The sequence below is a fragment of the Orcinus orca genome, chromosome 2 (genome assembly GCF_937001465.1).
Source record: "Orcinus orca chromosome 2, mOrcOrc1.1, whole genome shotgun sequence".
Taxonomy (NCBI): domain Eukaryota; kingdom Metazoa; phylum Chordata; class Mammalia; order Artiodactyla; family Delphinidae; genus Orcinus; species Orcinus orca.
Window position 1 is genome coordinate 93314863 of NC_064560.1, and position 25686 is coordinate 93340548.

Consider the following 25686-nt stretch of genomic DNA (forward strand, 5'->3'; position numbering starts at 1 on the left):
ATCAAACTGGAAAAACAAATTTATGTTACCTTTTTAGCCCATCATAAGTATTCTTCCGTATTATTACAACCTCTTTAAATACTTTATATTTGCTTTACAACATTCCACTGAGTGAACAATCTAAACCAATCCTTCATTGCTGGACATTTAGGTAGTTTGTAATTTGTCACTAATACAAATAATGTCATAATGTATATCTTTTTGAAAAAGCTTTTCTTGTGGTTTCAATTATTTCTTTAGAACGTATTTCCAGAAATGAAATAACCAAGTTCAAGGATATGAACAGTTAAGGTTCTCAATGCACCCTGCAAAATGATTTTCCCAAAGAGCTGTTGTACTTATGGACCCTCCCAGTAGCCACTGTTGTGTTTATTTTAGCATATGTTGTCTTGAATTAGGTGTCTTTTACAACTTTGCAAAATTGATACATAAAAAATAATATTTTTCATTTCCTTCACCATTACTGAGTTAAACATTTTGCTGTGTGCTGAATTAGTTTTATTTCCTCTTATGAACTGCCTGTACATGACCTTTATTTATCTATTGGGTGGAGTTTTCACATTCTAAAATCAATTTGTACAAGTTCTTTATATGTAAAACAAGCAACAACCCTTGCCGATATTTGTTGCAATTTTCCACCAACCCTGCCCATCCCCATTTTGCTCAACTCAATATGCTTTTAATCTTTAATGTTTTAATCTTTAATCTTTAATGTTTTGGCTGGATATTTTTACATATATAGAAATTTAGGCATTTTATGTAGTCAAGTACATTGACCTTTTTCTTCATGATTTCTTCTATCACTTTTAAGGTTAGAACATCCTAACCCTCCACATGTGATTTTATAAAAATTTACTTTATCTTCTATTATTACTTAACTTTTTGATATATGGCTCCTAAATCCTTTGGGGGGATTTATTTTTGTATACAGTGTGAGAAGAGTCAAACAGATTATCTGCCTCCCAAACCTAACCAATTTTTAGAAACATTTCCCATCTAATAAAAAAAAAATGATTGGAAAATACTTTCCTTTCCACTGATTCATGATTCCTTTTTTTATCATATCCATAATCTGGAGATATATATATATATATATATATATATATATATATATATATATATATATAAAAAATGTAAGACCTATTTCTGAGCCACCTAATCTGCTCTATTAATTACTCTATTCTTATGCTAGTGCTATACTATTTTAATTACATTCTTTCATGCCAGGTAGAGAAAGTCCTCTCCCATTACTCTTTCTTCCCTCAAATTTTATTATCTATTTATTGTTCACAATAAAATTTCAGAATACTTTAGATCACATTCTCAAAAATGTTCTGTTGTCATTTACTTTGGCCAGAATTCTGTTAAACATACAAATTAATTTAGCAAGAACTAGTATCTATTTTTTTAATATAAATTTTTATTTATTTATTTTTTGCTGAGTTGAGTCTTTGTTGCTGTGTGTGTGCTTTCTCTAGTTGCGGCAAGCGGGGGCTACTCTTCGTTGCAGTGCATGGGCTTCTCATTGCAATGGCTTCTCTTGTTGCGGAGCATGGGTTCTAGGCACGCAGGCTTCAGTAGTTGTGGCACAGGGGCTCAGTAGTTGCAGCTCACGGGCTCTAGAGAGCAGGCTCACTAGTTGTGGCGCACGGGCTTAGTTGCTCTGCCGCATGTGGGATCTTCCCGGACCAGGGCTCGAACCCATGTCCCCTGCCTCGGCAGGCAGATTCTTAACCACTGCGCCACCAGGGAAGCCCCAAGAACTAATATCTTTATGATAGTCTTTTCATTCAGTTTTACAATAGTCCATTTAGTCTATTTAGGCTCCAAAGGGGTGAGATCCCTTAAGGACTTGTATAACTTTGACACTGTGAGTATCACATCAATTTATTTAGTTATAAATGAACTATCAAGCCGTGAATAAGAAAGGGATGTCAGCCCAAGATGTACCCCTGGCTAGCTGTGTGGATGTGGACCATTTCTTTGACAATCTCCAAGCCTGTTTTCTCATCTGTTAAATGGACAGAACATCCAGTCTGCCTGTTTCACAAGGCCAAGGGAAGTGAAAGATGTGAGCATACAATGCAAGGCATGAAGTGCTACACAAATATGGTGGGGGGTTAGGGGGTGGGAGTGGTGGTATTGTTAATACCAAAGGCAGAGACTGTTACTTTTGGTGAACAGGGGGACAAACTACTGAAAAAAGAAAACTAGCCTTGAAATTTTGCACTTGCCTTTTCCCAAGATAAGGAACCGCACAGTCATGTTGACAAATATCCAGGAGAATCCCAAGAACTGCACTAGATTATACATGAACAGGTATCCTTTCTTCAAGCTTGCAAGAGCTGAAAAGCAAAGCAAGGTGGTAAGCTGTTAAAAGCAGTAGTCACAGCAGGAGATGGGTATGTGGGGCATACTTGAATGACTTCATCCCTCTTTACTACTTGGGTGCCCTAAGCTCCCCCAAAAATACCTGGCCCAGGTCTGCACCAACCTGGGCTCCTGGTCCCATAGAAAAACAGATAAGGAAAAATTATAAGGAACATTGTAGTCCAAGGTATGTGTTCAGCAGTCTTTCCCCTCACAGCATTGAAGAGTAAGTATACAGACTTAACAAATCCAAGAGGGAAAAAGAAAAATTACTTCTGTCAAAGAATGACTGACTAGCTAAGGAGGCATTAAAAGGAAATAAAGCTATACTCAGCTCTTACTCTTGTCATCTTAATATAATCTACAGTTTCTTCTTTTCTAGAATGTTTTTAGGTCATGCAGGTCAAACTAGCTCAAAGAGATAGAAACTGTAATAAAAATTTCTGATATTTGCTCATATATCCATCTAAACAAGCATTAACTGAACACCTACAATATACAAGATACTGTGAGTAGCACTACTGAGATTCAAGGATGGTTAAGACATGATGCTGCCCTCAAAGAATTTACAATCTAAAAACCATGTTACAAGATTGAGAGTGACAGGTAATGTCTTGTGAAAATTTCAAGGTGAGAAAAATGACTTTAGGCTGGAGAAGCATGTATCAGGCAAGTCTGCATGGATGAGATGGTATCTGATCTGGGCTTTGAAAGATGGTAGAATGAGGATATAACCAAAGGAGGAAAATTACAAACCAAGAGGCAGGAAGGAGAATAAAGGACATTAATTTTGTCTGCAGCCTAAGGGTTTGTGAAGACAGAGCCAACTATGGAATTAAGGAAGGAGTAAGGAGCTTAGACAGAGTCATGGTTGAGTCAAAGGAGTAGGGCAAAGAAAAGGATAATTCTTGAGAACTACAGAGTTCAGGTGTTGCTGCTACGTATGTATTCCTACCCACATATTTTTGTAGCTACATATCAGTGTTGCTACAGAGATATTCTGCATAGACACTTGGTTGATGCTCAAATAATCACAATTAGTGTGGTCAATCAAAAATAGCCTTATCCTAGGGGGCTTCCCAGGTGGCGCAGTGGTTGAGAGTCCGCCTGCCGATGCAGGGGACACGGGTTTGTGCCCCGGTCTGGGAGGATCCCACATGCCGCGGAGCGGCTGGGCCCATGAGCCATGGCTGTTGAGCCTGCGCGTCCGGAGCCTGTGCTCCGCAACGGGAGAGGCCACAACAGTGAGAGGCCCGCGTACCGCCAAAAAAATAGCCTTATCCTAAGGAGCCAAAAAAGTCAGACTCGTAGAAACATTTAACTAATTAAATTTTTTTTCTTCAAAACTACAAAAATTTATTACACTTCCCCATATAAAGAACTTCTTTCATCAGGAAACTACGAATTTTGATAAAACTGTTAAAGCTTTTTCTAAGATCCTAAAAAATCCATATATAAGAATTTTTACATATTTCAGAAGTTTATCCCTATAAAACACCAAAAAATTAACTCAGATCTCAAGGTGGCCTTTTTATATTGTTATTCTTCACCTCCACTAATCCTCTCCCCTCCTCTGCTTTTCTAAAGCAGAAAATTCCTCTAAATTAGTGGTTATTCAGTTTTTTTAAAAAGCAATAAAATGTCTTTTTCAAAAGAAACTTTATTCAGAACCCTAATACATAAAACACAAAAGCCAAGCTGCTCTGATTGAAGTAGACCTGCTTGCTTGGTCTATCCCTCCAAAGCATCTCTGGAAACCCCTGGGGTACCATGGAACATAGTTTGAAAACCACTGCTCTAAAACTTTCCCCTTTCCTACTTATGGCATGTCAAATAAGTGCCACTAAAACTGAAAAAGTTCAATTTAGGACATACTTCGAACCCTTATTTTATTCTACTTTTCAGCATTAGTTTTGTATAGACCTGCATGGTCCTCCTACTAGAACAGAAGCTGTTTGAGCACAGGTGCTCTGATGGAGTCACTGTCTCCACATCTCAAGGGCCTAGTGCAATGCTTTCCATATGCCACAAATGTAAGATGGCTGCTGAATTTAATCTACGATACCCAGACGATAATACACTTACAGAGCTGCTTGCTTGGGCAGAAACAGAAATAGAACTGGATTTTTAAAAGGTTAATGAACAGCAGGACTATACAGAATACTTTCCATCTTTAAGGTTGACAACCAGAGCCATTATGATCTCAGTTGGGACAAGAACACCAGGCTGGAAGAAGTGCAATCATGGACCTATGCAATAATCTCCACACCTCTGCAGGAATTGCTGCCACCTAGCACCCACCTATTAGGCCAGTCCAGGAGACTGACTTTCTTCCATTCTGCTTTACTAACCTTGGTGTACTCAGATGATGTTAGGCTCCCAACAGAAGGAAAACCTTAAAAGTAAGATTTTTGATGTGGGTGCGCACAGCTTAAGCACTGGACCTTAAGGATTTCTCATAAACTCCCCTACACAATGCGAGCACTCCTGTCATATCACACTCATCTATACCCCCATCTCTGTCACAAGTTAACTGGTAACTACCACAACAGCAGGGGCAACTTACTTTCAGGGGAGCCTTGGCTTTCAATTCTGAGTTTATTTAGGCGTTCTTCTTCCTAGAATTCAGACAGAAGTTTTCCAAGAACACAAGTTAGACTACAGTATAGCACAGGGAACTACATTCAATATCCTGTGATAAACCATACTGGAAAGGAATATGAAAAAGAATATATATATGTATAACTGAGTCACTTTACTATATAGCAGTAATTAACACAACATTGTATTTCAACTATACTTCAATAAAAAATAAATTTAAAAAAAAAGAACACAAGTTAGAATTCCCAGATGCTTGCAGAAGTCCACATGCTGGATAAGTGATCTGGCTCCCTCAAAGCCACCTCCTTGCTTCCTTGGGGAAAATGTCCTAGCTCATGGTGCCAAAAGCCTGACTCCTGACTGGGTAGCACTGGTATCACAGAATGCCCCTCCAATGCTCACAGAATTAAACCAATCAGCTGGCTTCCAAACTACAAAGTGGGCAGCCTTAAAATCCTGGAGCTGGAAAAGACATCCAGAAAATTTGTTATGGCTGGAGAAACAAAATAGAAATTTAAGGTGGGAAATAGATTGCTATTTTATCTTTAAGACCTCTATAATATAATTTTCCAGAAGCTAAAATCACATCTCCAACATCAGTGTGAACTTACACTAGGTTAATATAGATATAGATAGATTTATATGGAAATATTTATAGATAAGTGTATATGCATGGGCTAGTATACACACATAGATTTCCTTGTTTTATCAGCTGAGAGGGCCTAAAAGCAATGACACCCCAGAGGCAATGAGCGTACCTAGCACCCAGATCTTGGTTTCCACTACCATTCTCCAATAAAAAAGAACAGAGCAGGGAATATACGAGATAAACCTGGCGTAGCTTATAGTGCCAGAAATTAAGGATTCATTTCTTTAGGGGAAAAAAAAAAAAAAGGCCCATGATGATGGAGCTGTGTCAAAGGGACACAAGAGCCAACTGCAAGAGCTTCCAGTGGCCAAAGCTAGAACAATTTGAGCAACAAAATAAACAACATAGTATTGGATTATAACCCAAACTATAAAACAAATATTCATGAGTCCATACTGATATAAATAAATGACTGAAGAAATAAATGAGAGAGAACAGAAATAAATGAGAGAGAACAGAAAAATCTCCTATGCAGAAGAATTCCAAATAAAGTATACAGACACTCCACCCCAAGAATGTGAAGTATAACTCCTGACTCCTTAAGCGTGGACTATGCATAGTGACTTCCTTCCAAGGAGAACAGTAAAGGAAGGAGAGGAGTAACATTACAGTAGAGAAACCTTACAGTGGAGAAACCTGCCAAAAATTACCTCAACCAGATGATCAAGATTAATATCAACACTGATAGGTCATATTGATAGTACCTATTCTTGATATGACATGATAAGAATGGCACTTTACCTCTGTGGGCTTCCTCCCCAAAACCCATCGCCCTAGGCTAATCATGAGAAAAACGTCAAACAAATCCCAATTGAGGGACAGTCTACAAAATACATGACCAGTACTTCTATAAAACCACATCTCCAGGTCTTTCAGGGAATTTATAACTTTTTCCTTAGTCTATCAGATTCTGATAGATATCTGAGGTGGCCCAAATAACTTGGGTTCCTCATGACTTCTGTCTAGATCCTAAGGTCCTTACTGACCTTGGCTCTGAGCTCCATTTCAGCATCAGACTCGTCCAGCCAACGATCAAAGTCAGGGGCCAAAAACAGTGGGCGCTTCTCCTGCTTGGTGAGTCTCTCCCACCACTGGCTCACCTTCTTCTGTACCGTGATGTTCACCTGCCTCTGGGTCAGTTTGTAAACCAGCTAGGAGAGAAAGCAAGAACGTGAGAATGCCCTCCCACATCCCCCGCTCCTTCCCCTGTAACTGTACAAACCACTGTGGCCATACAGAGAAGCTGCACTGTATACTTACTCCCCTTCCTTCTTTGTTCCTAAAAGTCCTGAAGCAAAAAGAACATCTAGACCAAGGCTGGTACAAGGAAGAACTGGTAAAAACAGCCAAGTCTTTCTCTGGTTCCCCCCATGAATGACACAGGAGGAAAGCAAGATAAGAAAGGCAGATAGTTCTTGGTTATCCTAGCAGAAACTGGCATGAACGTCCTACCAGATCTACATCACGCAAGGCACTACATCCAATCACCTTCTCAAGTGCACCATTACCTTCCAAATTTTCCTCCCATGAAGATGACTCAATTCAAATGGTCAATGGTTTCTGGCATTGTTTTAGAAAGGCCTGCCTCAAGGCCAGAACTGTACTGTATCAGTTACAACTTTTTCACAGGGAATCTTTCACTACAGAGTCTTCTCAACTAAACTCAAATTCTTAGGGGCTGTTCCAGCTCATTATTCTTCTATATGGCCTCTCCCTTTGCCTCCAAAGCAAGCCCCAGACAGATTCTCTACCCCTTAAACCACTGCTGACTATTAAGAATCTCAGAGCTGGAAAGAACCATAGAGATCACTTAACCCAATCCTTCACGTAACACATGAGGAAACTGAAACTCAAAGAAGTGAGGAGAATTATTCACGCCACTAATAAATGGCAGAGCCCAGATCCGACTCAGGTTCTCCAACTTTCCTCTTCCTCTGAAGCTAAAACCTGGGCTCTATTCCAAACAAAAGTATATTCTACTTTGGTTTATCTTCTTCTTCCCCACAATCTTTGCTCCCCATTTCACAAAACTACGAGTATTTATTTCTTAAAATGGACAGGGAAGTGAGGAAGGAAAGAACATACCTCTGGCTTCACAAGGTCTAAGAACTCCAGGTGAAATTCATAAACATTGTCTCCTTTGGCACCATGCCCCTGAGCTATAAAGAAAGAAATGTGGGTTACTGTGAACTTGTGCAGAGCGAGGCCATTCAAATGTTAGCTTAGTGCAGTTCTTTCAGGGGTATGCAAATATTAATGGGTCCTGCAAATGAGTGGGGGCTTGTGAGCAGAGCTACTCAACAGCTAGATAAGCTACATCCTGGACAAAAGTTTATCTCCTTATGTCTTTCTGGTGAGCAGTTCCAGAGTATTTACTTAATCTTCGAATGCGGCCTCAGTGATGCCCAGTACAAATAACAGGCAGGAAAAAGAACACAGAAAGCAAAGCCCAAGGTAACACATAGATATAAATTTAACTTTCACATTTACTTTGGCTCTGAATCCACAGCAGAGAAAAATCAAGTAGGTGTATTATCTTGACTGCGGTTAAGGAAAGCCACAGGATACATAGAAATGCTGGACTGTCTCAAAGAAAGCTGTAAATTTAACACCTTCCAACCAGGGGTAGACGATGGAGCAGCTGACTGTTCCTTTAGCACATCCCAAATGGAACAAAAAAGAAAAATAACATTTTCTCAGCTCATTCCTGAGAGGACAAACGGAAGTCGGAGGGAAGTCCTCAGGGTGACCATCATGCCATCCCTGTGCCTTGACATGGCTCCTTTCCCCAAAGCAAGCAGGTGCTGTGCCTAGGAGCCAGTGACTGCGGGACATCCCTGTCCTCTAACTCTCTCACTTGGTTCCCTCCTGCGATTATCTTTCTTCATCTGGCCATATGTGGTATGACTTGCCTAATACGTGCTACAGGTGGCTATCGTTCTCTAAGACCATAAATTCCTTAAGGTAGGACAGTCTATAAGCTTCATGTGCGGCAAGATACACTTTTATCCTTTTATTCCTTTTATTCCCCCTCAAAATCTGAGCTGCTACCACCATTGCTCTCACCTGGAAAAGGAGATTCAAAAGCCAGGTTATGCTTTCAGGCAAGTATATTAAGGTAGATGGAGTCTCATGTAAAGCAGAAACTCTTCAATCTCCCATAATCGCAGTCACGTACTAATGACATTCCAAGGAACCAGAACAGAGAGAGAGCAGGGAGAATCCCACCCTATTATCACTGTTACCCTACTGGGTAACAATGAATCCAGACCTACCCTCTTAGGCACAGCAGAAAGTTTGCTGGTGAACTGAGGAGGAAGGAGATGGAGGCAGATTCACAGAATCAAAGACTGTCAAGAGCTGGAAAGCTTTTAGATGTCATTGAGAGTGCAGTGCTTATTAAACTGGTCTGTACATATATCAGGGAGCCACAAAGTCTCATTAAGAAATTTTCTATTTGGGGGGTTTTGTTATAATATTTTTAAAAAGAGGCATATTCTGGGTCATCTAGATGGCTACCTTATAATCAAGTACTACCACAGGAGTTCAGTGTTTGCAACTGTGTTCACAGCTGCAATGGAGCTAAATATCACTTAGAGTGACCATATTTAATCCATAACACGTATCTTAATCTAGGGTCTATGGCCCTGGAGGATCCTGTGGATGTGTGTTCAGGTGTCCATGGATCCTCAAGTTTGAGAAACACTGATTATAACCCAACACCCTCATTTTATAGGTCCAGAGAAGTGAATAAGTTGTCCGAGGTGGTCACAGATTTAGAGCTAGAAGATTTAAATCTATTTTCTAGCCCATGATACCTTTTCTCTATATCTACTGCCTCTCCCAGGGGAAAACAGGATATTAAACAAATTATTGACTTTTCTAATCATACATCTCAAAACATTCTAGCTTATCCCACAAGTATCAGAGTGGTGAGCATCAACAGAAAGTGAATAAAATAAACAGATAAAAATAAAAAGCAACCACCACTATGTCTCTTTAACTGTGTAGAGGACTGAGAACATTTGCCCGGATACTGACCTTTGAAATGCAGCACATTTTCAGTGATGCTGATGGCAGGATTCTGTAGAAAGAGACCAAGGATGCAAGAAGGGCATTTTAATGAGAAAAATGGAATTAAAACCAGGGGCTTACTTCCCTCCATCCATCTGCCTCCTTGGGCACTCGACCTCCTGCCCTGTGCTTCCCCCAGAGAATATATTTGGTCATTTATCCACATCTCTGTGCAGGGTTTCTCTATGTCTATCTGTACCCATCTGAGATTGCAGGCTCCTGCAAGAAGGACCCTAAACTGCTCTGCTGTGCAGAACAATCAGATACTGAGTCAGTCCACTGTGCTCATGGTAAATGGTACATGGTGCCGTGTGAGGTGCTATGGAGGAATACACAGATCTCTAAGACTCAGTCCCTCAGCTGTGGAGGCAGAGAATCTAGTAGAACAGATGAGTCATTTCCTGTGAGAAGAAACGATATAGTATCAAGTAACATATGCTCAAGACCAAAAGAGTAGTAAAAAGCAGTTAAGTGTTACAGTCATTAAGAAGAGAGCACAATGGGAATGGAATGGCTGGGGAAAGCCTCACCAAGGAGTGAGACCCATGCTGCAACATGAAAAATAAATTAATTCCTACAGGTTAAGGCAAGGGCTGCGGATTACAGGCGGTTGGATGAAAATGAAACATGCAGTGCCTCAGCCTCAGGCTCCACACTCTTAACCCCTATCCAAACCAAGACTAGAAGAGATGGAAATTCTCCAAATTGTTCATTTATTCCCAGAAGTCGCTACATGCCTTTTAGCAGCATAATTTAAAGTGAAACAACTGAACTCTTTTTTCAGTGGATGAGAAACAGTTTATCTCCTAACTCCCAGCTCAAAATTATAAGCAAGAAGCAGCCTGTTTCCAGTGCCATAGCTAGTTCATTTATTTTTCTCCGGTAGGCTCCACTGGCTGTGTTCCATCATGCATCAAAGGAAACGAACAAGACAGACAGAAGGTGAAGGGGGTGGTTTATACTAAAAGGCAGTGGGAGCCTAGATACTCTATTCATAGCCAAGAGCATTAGGAAAAGGGGGAGCATGAAGGCTGGGTTGGGGGAGCATTTGAGCCAAGCTTTAGGTTAAGAACTTCCCAGGTGACAGTACAGACTTCAGGCTGAGAAGCTTACCCAAAGGGGCTAACAATCTAGATGATCTTCTCTGTGCCAGGAAGATGGAATTACGGAACCTCATCAAAACAGGCTACACTTTCAGGGGCATGGTTCCTCTATAAGGGAAACAGGGTTTTGGTATGAATATTATCATGAAAGCTAGAGTTCTGGTAAGTCTTGGTGGTACACTTCCTACCTAGGTCACTTCTTGCCCCACTCTGTGCTCCCCATATCTTAAATCACTTGGAAGGAAAAAAGGAGTTTGGGGGGCCCAGTTTATTCTCCTCAGACACAGATGTGTGAAACCAAGATTTAAGCATCGAGCCACAGCACAGGGCCTGGATTTCACTAAGCATTCTATGAGCCAGATTTCAGATGCTAACTCCTACCCAGCAGTACACTGGGCATGTCAGGTCCAGCTTCTCCAAAGGTGGTAATAGTTAAGGAATACATTTCAGTGAAAAAAAAGAAAGAAAGAAAGAAAGAATACCAGGAGATTCCTTGTCCTCTTTGCCCACTTTCCCGCAATGGTAACATTTTACAAAACTATAGTATAATATCACAATCAGGATATTGACATTGATACAGTCAACCTATCTTGTTTGAATTTTCCCAGTTTGACTTGTATTCATTTGTGTGTGTCTGTGTGTGTAAATTCTATACAATTTTATTACACGTATACATTCGTCTACTCAACATCACAGTCAAGATACTGAACAGTTCCAGATCCCTTATGGTGCCCTTTTATAACCACACCCACCTCCTGCCCCCCTCTCTCAGCCCCCAAACTGGTCTTCTTTATTTCTTTTTGACTATCATTATGGACTTGTGGATTTCCTTTTTAATCCACTCTGCCAAAATCCAATATTATTCTTATTCTTTTTGGTGTTCAAATTGTTACAAATTTGGTCACAAATTGTCACAAATTTGAAATCCCTTCAAACCAGCTCCTGTATTATTCTGATATGACCTTCTAGGCTTTGAGGATGTTGTACTTTCTCTGGCACAGACCTGGAATAATTGGCCATTTCTTCAAGGGGCCTCATAGTTCCTCTACTGCGGAATGGTAATTTAGAAGCCATGATCTGGGCACATTGAGGTATACTCAGTGCTCATCTTCAGTGTCTAGCTAGGACTTTAAAAAATCATGTTGTCATAACGAAATGCCTAATTCAAAATTATGGGACTTCCCTGGCGGTCCAGCGGTTAAGACTCTGTGCTTCCAACACCAGGGACGCAGGTTCAATCCCTGGTCGGAGAACTAAGATCCCACATGCCGCATGGTGCAGCCAAAAAAAAAAAAAAAAAAAAATTTACATTATAGGGCTTCTCCTTATCTTGTTATTTAATATTTGTATTTCCTTATGGTGAATATCTTGGTTCCTAATAACATTAACACACTTACTTCTTTGATCCTAAAGGTTTCAGAATTACATCAATATTTTTACTAACAAAAAACCTCTAAAGTACAATATTTATTTGCAGTTCTTTTTGTCCTTAGAGTATATCGACTAAAGAACCAGAGTACTGTGTTCAAATGTTACTTGTACTAAGTTATTTATCTGTATGGTTATGTTATCAATTTGATATATAGTTAGGTCCTTTTGATTGTATTTAATTTCAAGATTTTTCATTTTATCCTTTTTTATTGAAATTTAGTTTTTACTATGTAAAACATTTACATCATTCAAAAGTCAAACTTTACAGACAGGTATCTTCTGAAGTCCTATTTCCAAACCCATCCCCCTCCACCACATTCCCACTCACCACCCGTACGTAACCACTTCAGGGGCACCTGGTTTTATCTTTCCTCTGTGTGTGTATATGTTTGGGAAAATAAATGAATATATTCAGACATTCTTATTTCCCCTTCTTTCTACACAAAAGATAGCACAGAATATACATTCTTAGGCACCTGCTTTTTCACCCAAATCAATCCTTACCAGTTCATAGAGATCTCACTCCTTCTTCTTCTTTTTTTTTCACTCATTCTTTTTGGGTGTATATGACAGTACACATTCTCTTTAATCCCCTTTTTGGATCCAAATTCTGCTTATACTTAAAAACACAGCCCAAGGTCCACATCCTTGGCCACAGTGATCTATTCTCTGAACTCCAAGACCACTGATTTCTTTGCTCATCCCTTCCCTCCACCAAGAAAAACTTCTTTAAAAGTTATCTATAATTGGGTGGTGGCGCAGTGGTTGAGAGTTCGCCTGCCGATGCAGGGGACATGGGTTTGTGCCCCACTCCAGGAAGATCCCACATGCCGCGGAGCGGCTGGGCCCATGAGCCATGACCGCTGAGCCTGCGCATCCGGAGCCTGTGCTCCGCAACGGGAGAGGCCACAACAGTGAGAGGCCCGGGTACCACAAAAAAAAAAGAAGTTATCTACAATCATCTGTTCTTCCCTACCACAAATACTCTGAAATCTACTCTGATCTAGCCTCCATCCACACCACTCCACTGAAACTATTATTACCAAGATCAATAACCTCCACATTGCCAAATCCAATAGACACACAATCTTGTCTTATTCAACCTCTAAGCAGCACTGGACAGAGCGGACCACACCCCACTGAAATATCCCTCTTTCCTGGCTTCGAGGACACTACAGGACACTGCATTGGATTTAATGCCTCATAGGCTACTCCTTCTCAATCTCCTCTGCTGGTGCTTTCTGCTCGGCTCAACTTCCAAATGTTTAAGTGTCTCAGGACGCAGTCCTGGGCTGCTTCTCATCTCTATCAGTTTTTGGGGTTTTTTGGTTTTTATTTAGGCTGCACTGGGTCTTAGTTGCGGCATGCAGGATCTTCATTGTGGCATGTGGACTCTTTGTTGCAGCACGCAGACTTCTTAGCTGTGGCATGCATGCGGTATCTAGTTTCCTGACCCTGGATCGAACCCAGGCCCCCTGCATTGGGAGCGCAGAGTCTAACCCACTGGACCGCCAGGGAAGTCCCTCTCTATCAGTTTTTAATATCTATAAGTTTTCTGATATAAATTGGCATCTTGGGCCAAACTGAACCCACAATATTTTATATGGCCTACAGAGAATATTTTTTATTTATTAATTTTAATTCACCACAAAGTACTTTGCACCTTGGAATTTTGCAGTAGCTGTTCCCTCTCCCTATAATATTCAGTCCCCATAATTTTGCACGGCTTCTTAACATTTAGATCTCTGCTCAAATGTCACCTCCTCCACGAGACCTTCCCTGACTACCCAATCTGAAATAGTTCTCGTGATTACTTCTCATATTTTTTTTCTTGCTTTACTTTCTTCATAACATTCATGGTTATCTGAAACTATCTGATGAATTTATCTGCTTCTATTGCCAGTCTTCCTCCACTGCCACCGCCACTCAGTATATAAACTTCATGAGAGCAGGGACCTTGTCTGCCGTGCTCATGCCCAAGTCCCAGAGTCTAGAAGACTACCAAGCACACAGTAAGCATTTATATATTTGTTGAATAAGTATAAAACTATGAGGTTTTTTCATTTTAAAAAAATCTGGATTTTCAGCTTCTTCTTCAAAAATTAGAAGAATTAGATGCCAACCTCAGATCTGCATTCTTGAATGACAATAGCTACCCCCTTAATATGAGTCCTATCCTCTCCAATTAGCCACTTTCCTCACCCAGCTCATTTCACTAACATTCACTGAACACTCACTATATGCCAATTATTTTTCAAAGTATTCCACATTACTATCACACACACATACAAAAACCCTATAAAATAGGTACTATTTACACAACAATTTTACATACAAAGAAACGGAGGTTTACAGAGATTATGTACCTAGTTTAGAGTACAAAATCAGCAAGGGGCAAAACCAAGATTCAAACAAAGGCAAACAGCCCCAGGCTCCTAACCATGACACGTTTTGGGCATTGATTTGGTAATCTCTGATCCATACTCTCTTCCTGGTGATCTCATCCTGCCTCAGGGGTTTTAAATACTAAAACTTATTAACTGACAACTCCAAAATGAAATTAATACCTCATTAATTCTAAAATGTACATTTTTCTCACATTTAATATCTCTAAAATCAGGATACTTATTAAAATTGACAGCAGCACCTTACACTTGCTTTGGCAAAGTAGCAACCATGACATGGTTGTCACTGTCTAGCATATGGGAGCTTGGCTGTTATTCCAGATGGCATGACTACACAGCTGCAACTCAATATTTCAGACAAACCACTTAAAAGCCATTTCAGGAAGTAGTATGACTCCTGGTTTGTGTCTCAGGAATGTGCCAGCATCAAAACTTATAAATAGGTATGGATGGCTTGAACAAAAAACGAGATAACAGTAGAGCGTTCTTTCAGAGATGCTGCATTTACTGCTCTTAATGGCACAGAGGATGATACTATATGGAAAAACATGGACAGTGACATCTCTGAGTAGAAATGTGATTCATAAGACTGGATTCTGGGACTTCCCTGGTGGTCCAGTGGGTAAGACTCTGAGCTCCCAACGCAGGGGGCCCAGGTTTGATCCCTGGCTGGGGAACTAGATACCTCATGCATGCCACAACTAAGAAGTCCGCATGCCGCAACTGAAGATCCCACATGCCGCCAACGAAGATCCTGCATGCCACAACTAAGACCTGGCACAGCCAAAATAAACATTAAAAAAAAAGAGTGGATTCTGAAATATGACGATGGTTTAGAATACCTCCACCAATTTTTCTGCTTATATTTTCATATTTATGTGTACAAGAGTGAGATTATACAGATAAAATGATAGATTTTATGATTTTTTCTAATTTATTAATTTATTTTTGGCTGCGTTGGGTCTTTGTTGCTGCGCACAGGCTTTCTCTAATAGCAGCAAGCAGGGGCTACTCTTCATTACGGTGCACGGGCTTCTCATTGAGGTGGCTTCTCTTGTTGCGGAGCACGGGCTCTAGGTGCATGGGCTTCAGTAGTTATGGTGCGCGGGCTTAGTTACTCCGCGGCATGTGAGATCTTCCCGGCCCAGGACTTAAGCCCATGTCCCCTGCATTGGCAGGCGGATTCTTAACCACTGCACCACCAGGGAAGCCCAACCACTATTCTAGAATTGGAGTTTATCATTCCCACTGTATTTCTTTACTCATGTACAACATGTTGGGTATTCATTACAATATAAACTTTTATTTTACATGTTACATAAGTGGTTTCATATATATATAATATGAATATATATAATTCTTTAACTTGCTTTTTTTTTTTTTTCTTTTGCGGTACGCGGGCCTCTCACTGTTGTGGCCTCTCCCTTTGCAGAGCACAGGCTCCAGACGCGCAGGCTCAGCGGCCATGGCTCACGGGCCCAGCCGCTCCGCGGCATGTGGGATCTTCCCGGACCAGGGCACGAACCCGTGTCCCCTGCATCGGCAGGCGGACTCTCAACCACTGCGCCACCAGGGAAGCCCCTTGCTTTTTATTTGATATATTTCTTAACTTTATCCATAGATACAGCTGGTTCTGTTTCATTTATTTTAGCTGTTGTACAGTGTGCTGTTGTATAAATATACCAGTTTATCCATTCTCCTGTTGATAAGTACTGAGGTTGTTTTCAATTTTTTTTTGCCGTAATGAACATACTGTCTCCTTGGGCATATAAGGAAGAGCTCAGTAGTATGTGCCACAAATATCTGCCTCAAGCTTGTCTTAAATCTGTCATCTTTTTTTTTTAGGGTTTATGTTTTTGTGTCTTAACACATTCTTCCCTGTTCCAGTATCATAAAGACAGTCTCCTATATTTTCTTTTAGTAGTTTTGCTTTATGCATTTAGTTCATTAGCCCACCTGAAATTGACTTTCGTGTACGGCATAAGGCAAGATCTTACTTTATCTTTTTGCCATTTAGATTACCAATTGTCCCACTACAATCTCCTGAATGGTTCATCCTTTCCCCTATTAATTTGTAAAGCCACCACTGTTGTTCAATAAGTTTTCATATATGGATAAATCTGCTAACAGCCTCTATTCTGTTCTATTGCTCTTTGTGCTCCTCTCTCATCTAAGGTTTAGTATCACAATAATAATCCCTTACACTTGAATAGCACACTAGAATTCACAAAGCACTTTCAAATCCATTATCCAATTTAAGCCTCAAAACAACCCTGTGAATTAGGTGTTATTATTCACATTTATTTGCATGAAAAGACACAGGCTCATAAAGGTTAGGTGAATAATCCACGGACACCAGATATTAAGTGGAAGAGCAAGGACCCAATCTCATGCCTTCAGTTACCACTCTTTCCACCAGACTCTCTATTAGGTAAGCTCAAGAACAGTATCTTTCAAACAGCTCCCAAACAGAGCTATGCACACTGCCCTCATATAACTGAAACAAACAAAAACCTTGATAAATGAACAAATGCTTTAACAACTATGGTTGTTGGCGCAAATCTGTCCTTCATGCTTATCCTGAAAACAAACTCTATTCTGAAAGTAACCCTGCCCTAGCCCCACTGTCTGCAGCTCCAAAGACAGAGTAGAGATGTGAAAACCTGATGGTTCTCTGTGTCTCAGAAAGGGAAAGGAGCAGGGCTGATGCCCCCAAACTGGAATTCAGCATCAAAACTCATTTACACATATGCTTCAAAGAGCAGGGGAGGATAGAGAGCTGTCCAACAACCCAGTACCTAGCTTAAGGTGAGACAAAAGTAGGTGCTCCACAAACGGTTTTCATTAAACAAGTAAACGAATTGCTTCATCCCAGGCCAGAATCACCAGTTTCATAGGCCCTGAGAACAATTAATTGGGAAATTTTTTAAAAGGAGCAGCTCCTGACATTCAAAAGCTGGCCTGGCACTCCCAGCTAGAACACGTTATTCTGTTATTTATTGGACATAAACAATCTCACAGAATACCTTGATAAAATGAGGCAAAGGCCATTTCATAATTTTGTGTAAGCACAGATAAAAACATGGCCACAATGCCACTCACAAAATACGAGACACCCTTCCTCTCTTGGCCAAAATAAGTGACTGCCACTTCTCTACCAATTAGTTTTATTCTTGTTCTGGTCTCTCTTTCCTATATATAAGATTTATTCAGATACCCAACCATAGAATTGCCCGCTTTCTGACAGCATCTAATCTAAAGTGAATCCTTGCTTCCTTAGTCTGTCCCCCAATCACCAAAGTCCAAATTCTATAATCAATTTTGAGCAAACCCATGGAGTATGCTCTCCCTTGCTGATATGAGCACTAAACACAACTTGTTTAACTAGAGGTGTGTTCCTGGAACTCTTTGGCTGTAGGGCATTGACACGTACAACAAGTTGGACAATCTGAAAGTCTATGCCGTCCTCTTTCTGGCAAGTTCTCCCAGTCTCAGTTTGACAAGAATACTTCACCTTATTTCTGGAAGTCACCTCTAACTAACGAAAAGAGAGGTACCAAATTCCTTTAACACCAGGGACCTGGTCCAGTATTCAACTCCGACTCTACAAATAAACATACTCATGCACAAAACTTTTTGTTAGTATATAATATGCTTCCTCCTAGATAAAATGCCGTTGGAAAGCTGAGTCTGTCTGACTCATTTTTATAAATCTGTAGTATTTCACACATGGTAGGGGGTTTCTTTTATGAATGGTATTAACATGTTACTTTAAAACTAATGGTAGTTGAAATGGATGCCTCAGAATTACAGATGGGAAATCCGAGAAAAACCAAAAACTCAATTGAGGAAAAAGATTTATTTTTTCCCAAAGAATAAAAAAAGGATTTCTCTCTCCAAAAGAAAATTCCATTTTTCCCTCCACCGTTACATTTCTTTAACTATAATATATTCCAATCACATACTTTTATGTTTTAAAATATACCAAATATGATTAACACATGTGTTCATGTTTCTTAACTAAAAGGTTTAGATCTTTCAGGAAAAATTTAAGTATGATGCATTCTTTCATTTGCCCAACTAATTTCCATTTTTTTCCACCAACGCCACCCCACTTCCCCTAAAAACATCTTTTCTGTTTGTAGCTTCAAAAGTATCCCTGAATATTACATCCTTATTACAGCTAGAGAGGGCCTGAGTTTATTTAATTGGTCTACACAATGTTTAACTGAATACTTAAGAGAGATTGCCATGACACAAGTTCTGTACTTTTCTTATTGACTGATGTTAGAGTCCTCTCTAGAAGGACACTTAGATCCCCATCTACAAAGATTTTGTTTGTTTTTTCCTTTTTTATTAAAACACCGTGGAGCAGAGTAGAGGGACACAGCAAAGAACATTTATACATCCTCTGACGCAAAAGTGTAATTCAGCCTGGTTTAACACATTAAATGACACAGTCTATTTAAAGGCATTCTGGTCAGTATTGTCTTAAGTTTCAATGGGAAAACAAGTTTATATTCCAGAAGAAAAGATTAAATTCAACAAATTCAAGTCCACACTCAAAGAGCACCTACACCTTGCAAGACAGTATATACCAGATGGGCTGACAGATCCCAACATAAACGCCTGACTCCGAGGCAGAGAGAGTTAAGGGGAGTGAAGGAGGTTACAAAGTGCCATAAATGTCAAGGAGAGTAGGGAGTAAGAATGTAGAAAGAACATTCCAGACTGAAAACTCCAGTTCCTCAAAAACGGGAATCCTGGATGGTTTGGACCGAGACAAAGTGGTACACAGGTCCTGAGAGCTCCACCATTTAGGAGGCCTCAGCTTATTCTCATGAGGGCCAATGAGATCAAGCATAAATACTCAACATAACTTAATTTTGTAGTTATCTATGCAACTCAGCAAACCTGAGCTCACAGTCTTCAGAACAGGGTGGGGGGGAAAATCACTTCTTCGGGGTCTTATGGACTTTAGAACTAAAATTAACAAGAATTATTTCCATCACTTAATGGTTGGGAGGTGGGTGTGACCCCTCCAAGGCAGCGGCGGGCCTCGTGAAGGTCCGAGGGGACCCGCTAGACCTCTCTGGCCAGCACTAGACGTCCAGCCACGGCCCGGCAAGCCACTGTCACACTGCACCCCGGACCCAAAGACATCCCACGCCTCGAAGAGCTTCGGCAAACACGAACTCCGACGGCCAGGCCTTCCGGGCCAGGCTTGGGCTCCACCAGGCCGCAGACTGCGAACAAAGAGGAGGCCCGGAGTAGCCTCCGAGGCCCGCGCGGGGCTCACGCAGCACCCGAGGTACCTGAAGCCTTCAGGGGGTCGCGCCCAGGGTCTGCCTCCATGTGGGCCAGCTTTTGCTCGGGCCTGGACGCCGAGAGCGCACCGAGTCCTGGATCCCGTTGACGCGCTACTGGCTCGCCGGTACGCACCCGGACAAAGGGGACTGGGGTCCCAGCGGTTCCCAGGAGCCGAGACCCGCGCACGTCCCGCCGCCCTGCCTTTACCTGCACGTCACTCAGCTCCACGCGCAGATACAGCTCGCGGTGCCGCTGAGCCCAGTAGACGTGCGGCGTCAGCACCTGATTCTCCATGACCACACTGCCCAGGGCGCGGGGAAACTAGGCTCGCTGCCTCAGGCAGGTCGTGCGCGGCTGGAGCTGGCCGAACACAGGCCGCAAGACCACCTCGCTCCGGAGTGCCTGCAGCCCGCAGCCTCTATACGACCCACGCTCGCGGGACGCGCCTGCGCAGTGGCGAGCAAAGGAGGCAGCGGCGCGGGCTCCGGGCTTCAGGGCGAGCCGGGTGGGGGCGGGGCGGGGCGGGGCGGGGCGGGGCGGGGCGGGGCGGAGGCGGGAGGGGGCGGGCCCAGGAGCGTGTGACGCCCCTGCTTGCTGCTGCCGCCTCTGGAGTCGACAGGTGCTGTGCAGTTACCTCTCTTCTTCTGGAGGACGGTTAAAAATAAGCGTAAAAATTAAAAAACGCTGGAGACTGATGAGGAACCGATCAGCATGGAGAACGGGCTTGGATTGGTGTATCTGGAAGGTTCCTCCCATTTGTCATTCATTAATTCAACATTTACTGAGCACCTGCTGTGTGCCCAGGCTTCAAAGCTAAGCACCAGAGCTTCAGGAGTAAGACACAGCACCTGCCGTCCTGGAACCCGTAGTCTATTAAAAGACGCAAGCAATTACAGACATAATAAGGATGATGATGGTTATAGGGGAAGCGGTGTGGGAGAGAATGGAAGAGTGTTCTAAGAGGGGAGAGTAAGCGTAAAGGCCAGAGATTTCCAGCGCTATTCCATAGAACTTCATACGATGATGGAAATACTCCATTCTGCGCTGTCCATGACGGTAGCCACTAGCCATATGGGGCTTCTGCGTACGTGAAATGTGGCTAAAGAAACTGAGAAACTGAATTTTTTGTTTCACTTACTTCTAATTAATTTAGTCACAAATTAATAGCTATTCTATGGGACAGCACAAGAGACTTGTCTCCTTTGAAAAGGAAACCCAAACTATAGACAACACTAATTTATGTCTAATTTAAACTATCTCGTCTGTATCCACTTTCATCTCCAAGTCTGCTTTCAGTGAAGAATTTAATAGGAAGCAACATTACTATGAAAACCAGAAATCTGGGACAAAAATGAACCTATTATTCAGTTCTGTTAGCACCCATTTATTTAGCAAAGTTCTGAGCCCAGGGATCCAGAGATGAAATGATGCCAGTTCTCAGAAAACATTTAGCTCAGGGGGTAGGTCATATAAAATATAGAGGGTTTTAATATGGGGAATATACTGAGCTCAGAAAGAGGCAGGCAGATAGGAGCTAAGGGTTGTAGGAACCAGTGGCAGACATTTGAGAGCAAATCCTTGAGAGCTGGACAGTGAAATGGAGGAGGAATTTGATAGAGGAAGAAGCGGAGGTAGGGCAGTGGATGCACAGGGCAGGAGACCAAAGATGAAGAGATATGAAATGTTCTGCATACTGGGGGTTAAGGGCATGGAGGGGAGAGCTTGCTCTGGGTCTGGTAAGACAGATAGGGAGTGGATTAAGAAAGTCTTTGTTTCAATGAGGTGTTTGTACTATATTCCACAGATACATGAGAGTCAAGGAAGTTTGTTACAGGAGATCAGGAAAATCAAATATGTGCTGGGCAAAACAACCTGTCAGTGAGGAGAAACTGGTAGTAGGCAAACCAGTTGGAGGTGATGCAATCTGCCTGTTATGAGATAATGAAAACGGTAACCCTGATAGCCTTGAATTTTAAAAATAATAATTTTTTGAAATGATAAAATTATTTTTATTACATTGCTTTTACTACAATATAGATGCTATATAGGGCACTTTAAAAAAATTGAAGTATAACTTATGTATAGGAACCAGGCAAATTTCAAATATTCCACTTAAGCTGAATTTTTGCATGTTTATACCTGTGTAATTAATTACTATCTAGATCAAGATCCGGAACATTTCCAGCATCCTACGGATTCTCTCATGTCAGTGTACCTTTGCCTCCCATCCCCTACACCCCAATAATTACTATCCTGACTTCAATCACCATAGAGTAGTTTTTGTCTATTCTTGAATTTCGTGTAAATGGAATCTACCAGTATGTACACTTTGTGTCTGGTTTCTTTCATTCAACATAATGTATTTGAGATTTATCTATATTGTGTGAATCACCAGTTCATTCTTTTTTGGGTTTTGTTTGTTTTATTTCACAATGAATATATCACAAATTATCCATTCTCCTGATGATGGACATTGCATTGTTTTCAGTTTTTAGCTAGGAACATTTATATACTTGTCTTTTGGTGGATATATGTGCTTAATTTTCTTGGGTAAATACCTAGGAATGGAATTGCTAGGTCATAGAATATGTATGTTGAGCTTCTGTAGATACCGTTAGGCAGTCTTACAAAGTGTTTTGATCAATTTACACTCCCACAAGCAATGTTTAAAAGTTCTAGTTGCTCCATTTCCTTGGTATTTTCAGTCTTTTAAATTTTAGTCATCCTGGTGGCTGTGTAATAAAGAAAAATAATTTCAGTTTAGCATATTTGAGCCCTGAAATTTATCAGCTGACCTCTATCCAAGGCGAATTGAGTCCAAGTCTATTGGTAAGCAAGGAGACTGAATGACATTTTGCCTCAGATGCTCCATAAGAAAAGTCCAATGGAAGGGGGTTTATCCAGCCTGGTTCAACCACCACTAACCTACCGGATGACTTCTCTGGGCCTGAGTTTCCATATCCATCAAATGAGAGAGTTGGACTCACTCCCCTCCAACGTTCTTATCAGTTATTCCTAAATTTTCCTGTGAGAAGGACAGCTATTGTGGAACTCTCTCTCTATGAGAAATCCAGTTAAAAAAAAAAAAAAAGATATTGAAATGGAGAAGGGAAAGAGTAACATCCAGGTAAACTATAAAACTAAAAGATGGCAGAGGGTCTAAAAAGGTAGAGCACAAGTAGCCCTGCCAAGCTGAAACAGGTAGGGCTGATGGTTTTATGATAATGCTAGTCAAATTAAAATGCAAATGAAGCACTGTCTTTGTGTTCTCCCTTCCAGATGCAGCCTTCCCAGCCTCGTGTGGCCCAGGGTCACCTCTCCTTTCTCTGGCCATCAGAAGCATTTGCTGAGTGTTTCCTCTGGAAGAGGCACATGCTCAGTGCATAAGTCTGTACTCCTGCCTTTGGCAAGTGATCATACACATTCTCCTTGTTCACCTTTTTACAGAATCTTTTATTCCTGGAAGCAGTTTTGGAAGATGAGCTGTAGAATTTGGCTGTTTTGTGCCTCACCCAGGATCACCCAGCCAGATATCCTTAACCAAAATCAGGTTACTATCTAGATGGCACAAAGCTGAGAGTGGAGAGAGACTGACAGATCAGCCCAGGCATCTACTGGGGAATTCAGGCAGCCAGCTCATATCCCTGTAACCTCCTAACTATGCCAGGAGAGTGGTGAGCATTGCAGCCAGTCATTGCCAGAAAAATCTTCCCCTCAGCCTGTCAATACACAGTTCAGAATAATATACAGAGATGGCCCCTTCCTTGAGTGCAGGGAGTAGCCTTTCCACCCTATCCAGTTTGACCTACCTGATAATTCTTGGCTTTCAAATACATTGTTGCCGGGTACAGACAGTTGGCATGCTACCACTTATGTAAAAATAGTGGAGTAGTGGGAGGAATAATACATTTGTACATAAGCATTTGTTTATGTATCATAAAATATTACTGGACAGTATATGCAAGAAACCAATAACATCAGTTTCTTGTGGGGAAGGAAACTGGGTGACTGGAAGACCAGCATAACAGAATATTTTTTACTATATACCCTTTTATTCAAAAACTTAAATACGCAAAAGAAAATTAGCTGAAAAGCTCTTTTTTGTTATGGCAGCTTGGTTTATACTATGCCTCCAAAAGGTATAAAATATGGAGGAAGTGGAAAAACAAACTCTAGCTCATCGTACCCTGTAATCAACTGCTATTAATGTGTACATTACATGCTTGGGATCTGTTTCCTCAACTAGATTATAAATCTCCCTGGAACACAGATTGCTTCCTTTTGGTATCCTGTAGCATCGAGTACAATGTCTCAGAAAGTAGATGCTTAAAATATGCATGTTGATGATAATGGCTAGTGCTAGAAAAGTTTTAGTGAAATTGGCACATTCATGCTGAATGTAACTAAGGGCAATGTGAATTTGTGGAATCATTTTGGAATGCAGTTTTGCAATATGTAACAAGATAAATGGAGATGTTTATGCTGATTGGCCTTGTAATTCCCCTTTGGGGATTTTATTCTAAGAAAATAATTTCAAGGAAGGAAGATGTATATATGAAGATGTTCATGATGTTACATGTTGAAACATTGGGACTTACTCAGGAATGAACAAATGTACTGTGGTATAACAACTCAATGGAAAACTGTACAGCTGTGCAAAATGATGAATAGGAAACTAGCAATATTGAAAATGTTTATGATAAGAAATACAAAAATTTTGATTACAACTTTATATAGTGCTAAGATACTGGGGAGTAACTTGTCTTTTTGTTTTCTTCCTTTATAACCCTTGATCCTTCCCTACATAGGGAGCTAGCATGAGGCAACCATGCTTTCTGGGAGTTATAACTCTGGGATTAGAAAACAGACATCAGATTCCTCTCTTTTAAGCTCAGTTGCACATTCAAGACAGAAAATATTTGGAATAATATGCAGACTAAATAAAAATTATCCAAGCATAGGAGGGAAGAAAAAGTCATTTTACAGATGAGAGAAATAAAACTTAGAGAGGCCCAATATTAATCTGTTAGTAAGGAGAGGAGCCAGGATGTGAACCCAGGTCTGCCTGACTCCAGGAATCCGTGCTCTGATCCATGAGTACCTGAGCAAAATTACCACTGCCTGAAGATCGTGGAATGGTAGATGCAGAAGGACTGGGAGACAGGTTGGTCTCTGATGAGGCCCCATGTGAAAAGATGTCAGGTTCTCTAAAACATGAGGTCAGAACTGGATGAGGACCTGATTACCTCAAATAGGCACTGATTTCAAGATGCAGCCCAGGGTACCCTGGGAAGAGTTCTCACTTGTCCACCCTAGCTTTCACTCACACTTACCTGCCTGCTGTCCTTTATGTCAAAATATGATTGTTTCATGATGCTTTGCGATTTTTTTCAGTCTACAGCAGGGACGGATCTGTATCAACCCCACCATGCTATTTATTCAGACCACGTGTGCTAGATAACTTGCCTTTTCCTGAGGAGTCACTAGAGTGTAGGGCAGCATAATATAGCTAAGTAGGCTTTGTCAAGCACACAGTTTGCTTGTGTTTGGCAAGGCCCAGGCCTGACTGATTCAGCCAGTAAAGAAACAAGGAGCCAGTTTAGGGACTTCCATGGTGGTCCAGTGGTTAAGATTCTGCCCTTCCAATGCAGAGGTGAGGGTTCAATCCCCGGTTGGGGAATTAAGATCCCACATGCCACGAAAAACAAAAAACAAAAAACCAAGGAGCCAGTTTAGCCTCAGA

The 25686-nt window shown here is 41.2% G+C and overlaps 1 protein-coding gene across 2 annotated transcripts in view; it reads right to left on the minus strand.

Moving 5' to 3' along the window:
- The window catches only part of HACD3 (3-hydroxyacyl-CoA dehydratase 3), a 32602-nt gene extending 12185 nt beyond the window's left edge, over positions 1-20417 (minus strand). The window contains exons 1-6 of one of the 2 annotated variants that reach the window (XM_004276203.3): positions 20151-20416; positions 9662-9704; positions 7706-7779; positions 6607-6771; positions 4937-4988; positions 2235-2345 (exon numbers count right to left, since the gene is read on the minus strand). In XM_004276203.3, coding sequence (XP_004276251.1) covers positions 2235-2345; positions 4937-4988; positions 6607-6771; positions 7706-7779; positions 9662-9704; positions 20151-20237 — 532 coding nt within the window. In that variant the 5' untranslated portion in view covers positions 20238-20416. Of the gene's footprint in view, positions 1-2234; positions 2346-4936; positions 4989-6606; positions 6772-7705; positions 7780-9661; positions 9705-20150 lie in introns of both variants that reach the window. The other variant, XM_033439876.2, reaches the window with a different exon arrangement.
- Positions 20418-25686: the final 5269 nt, after the last annotated feature.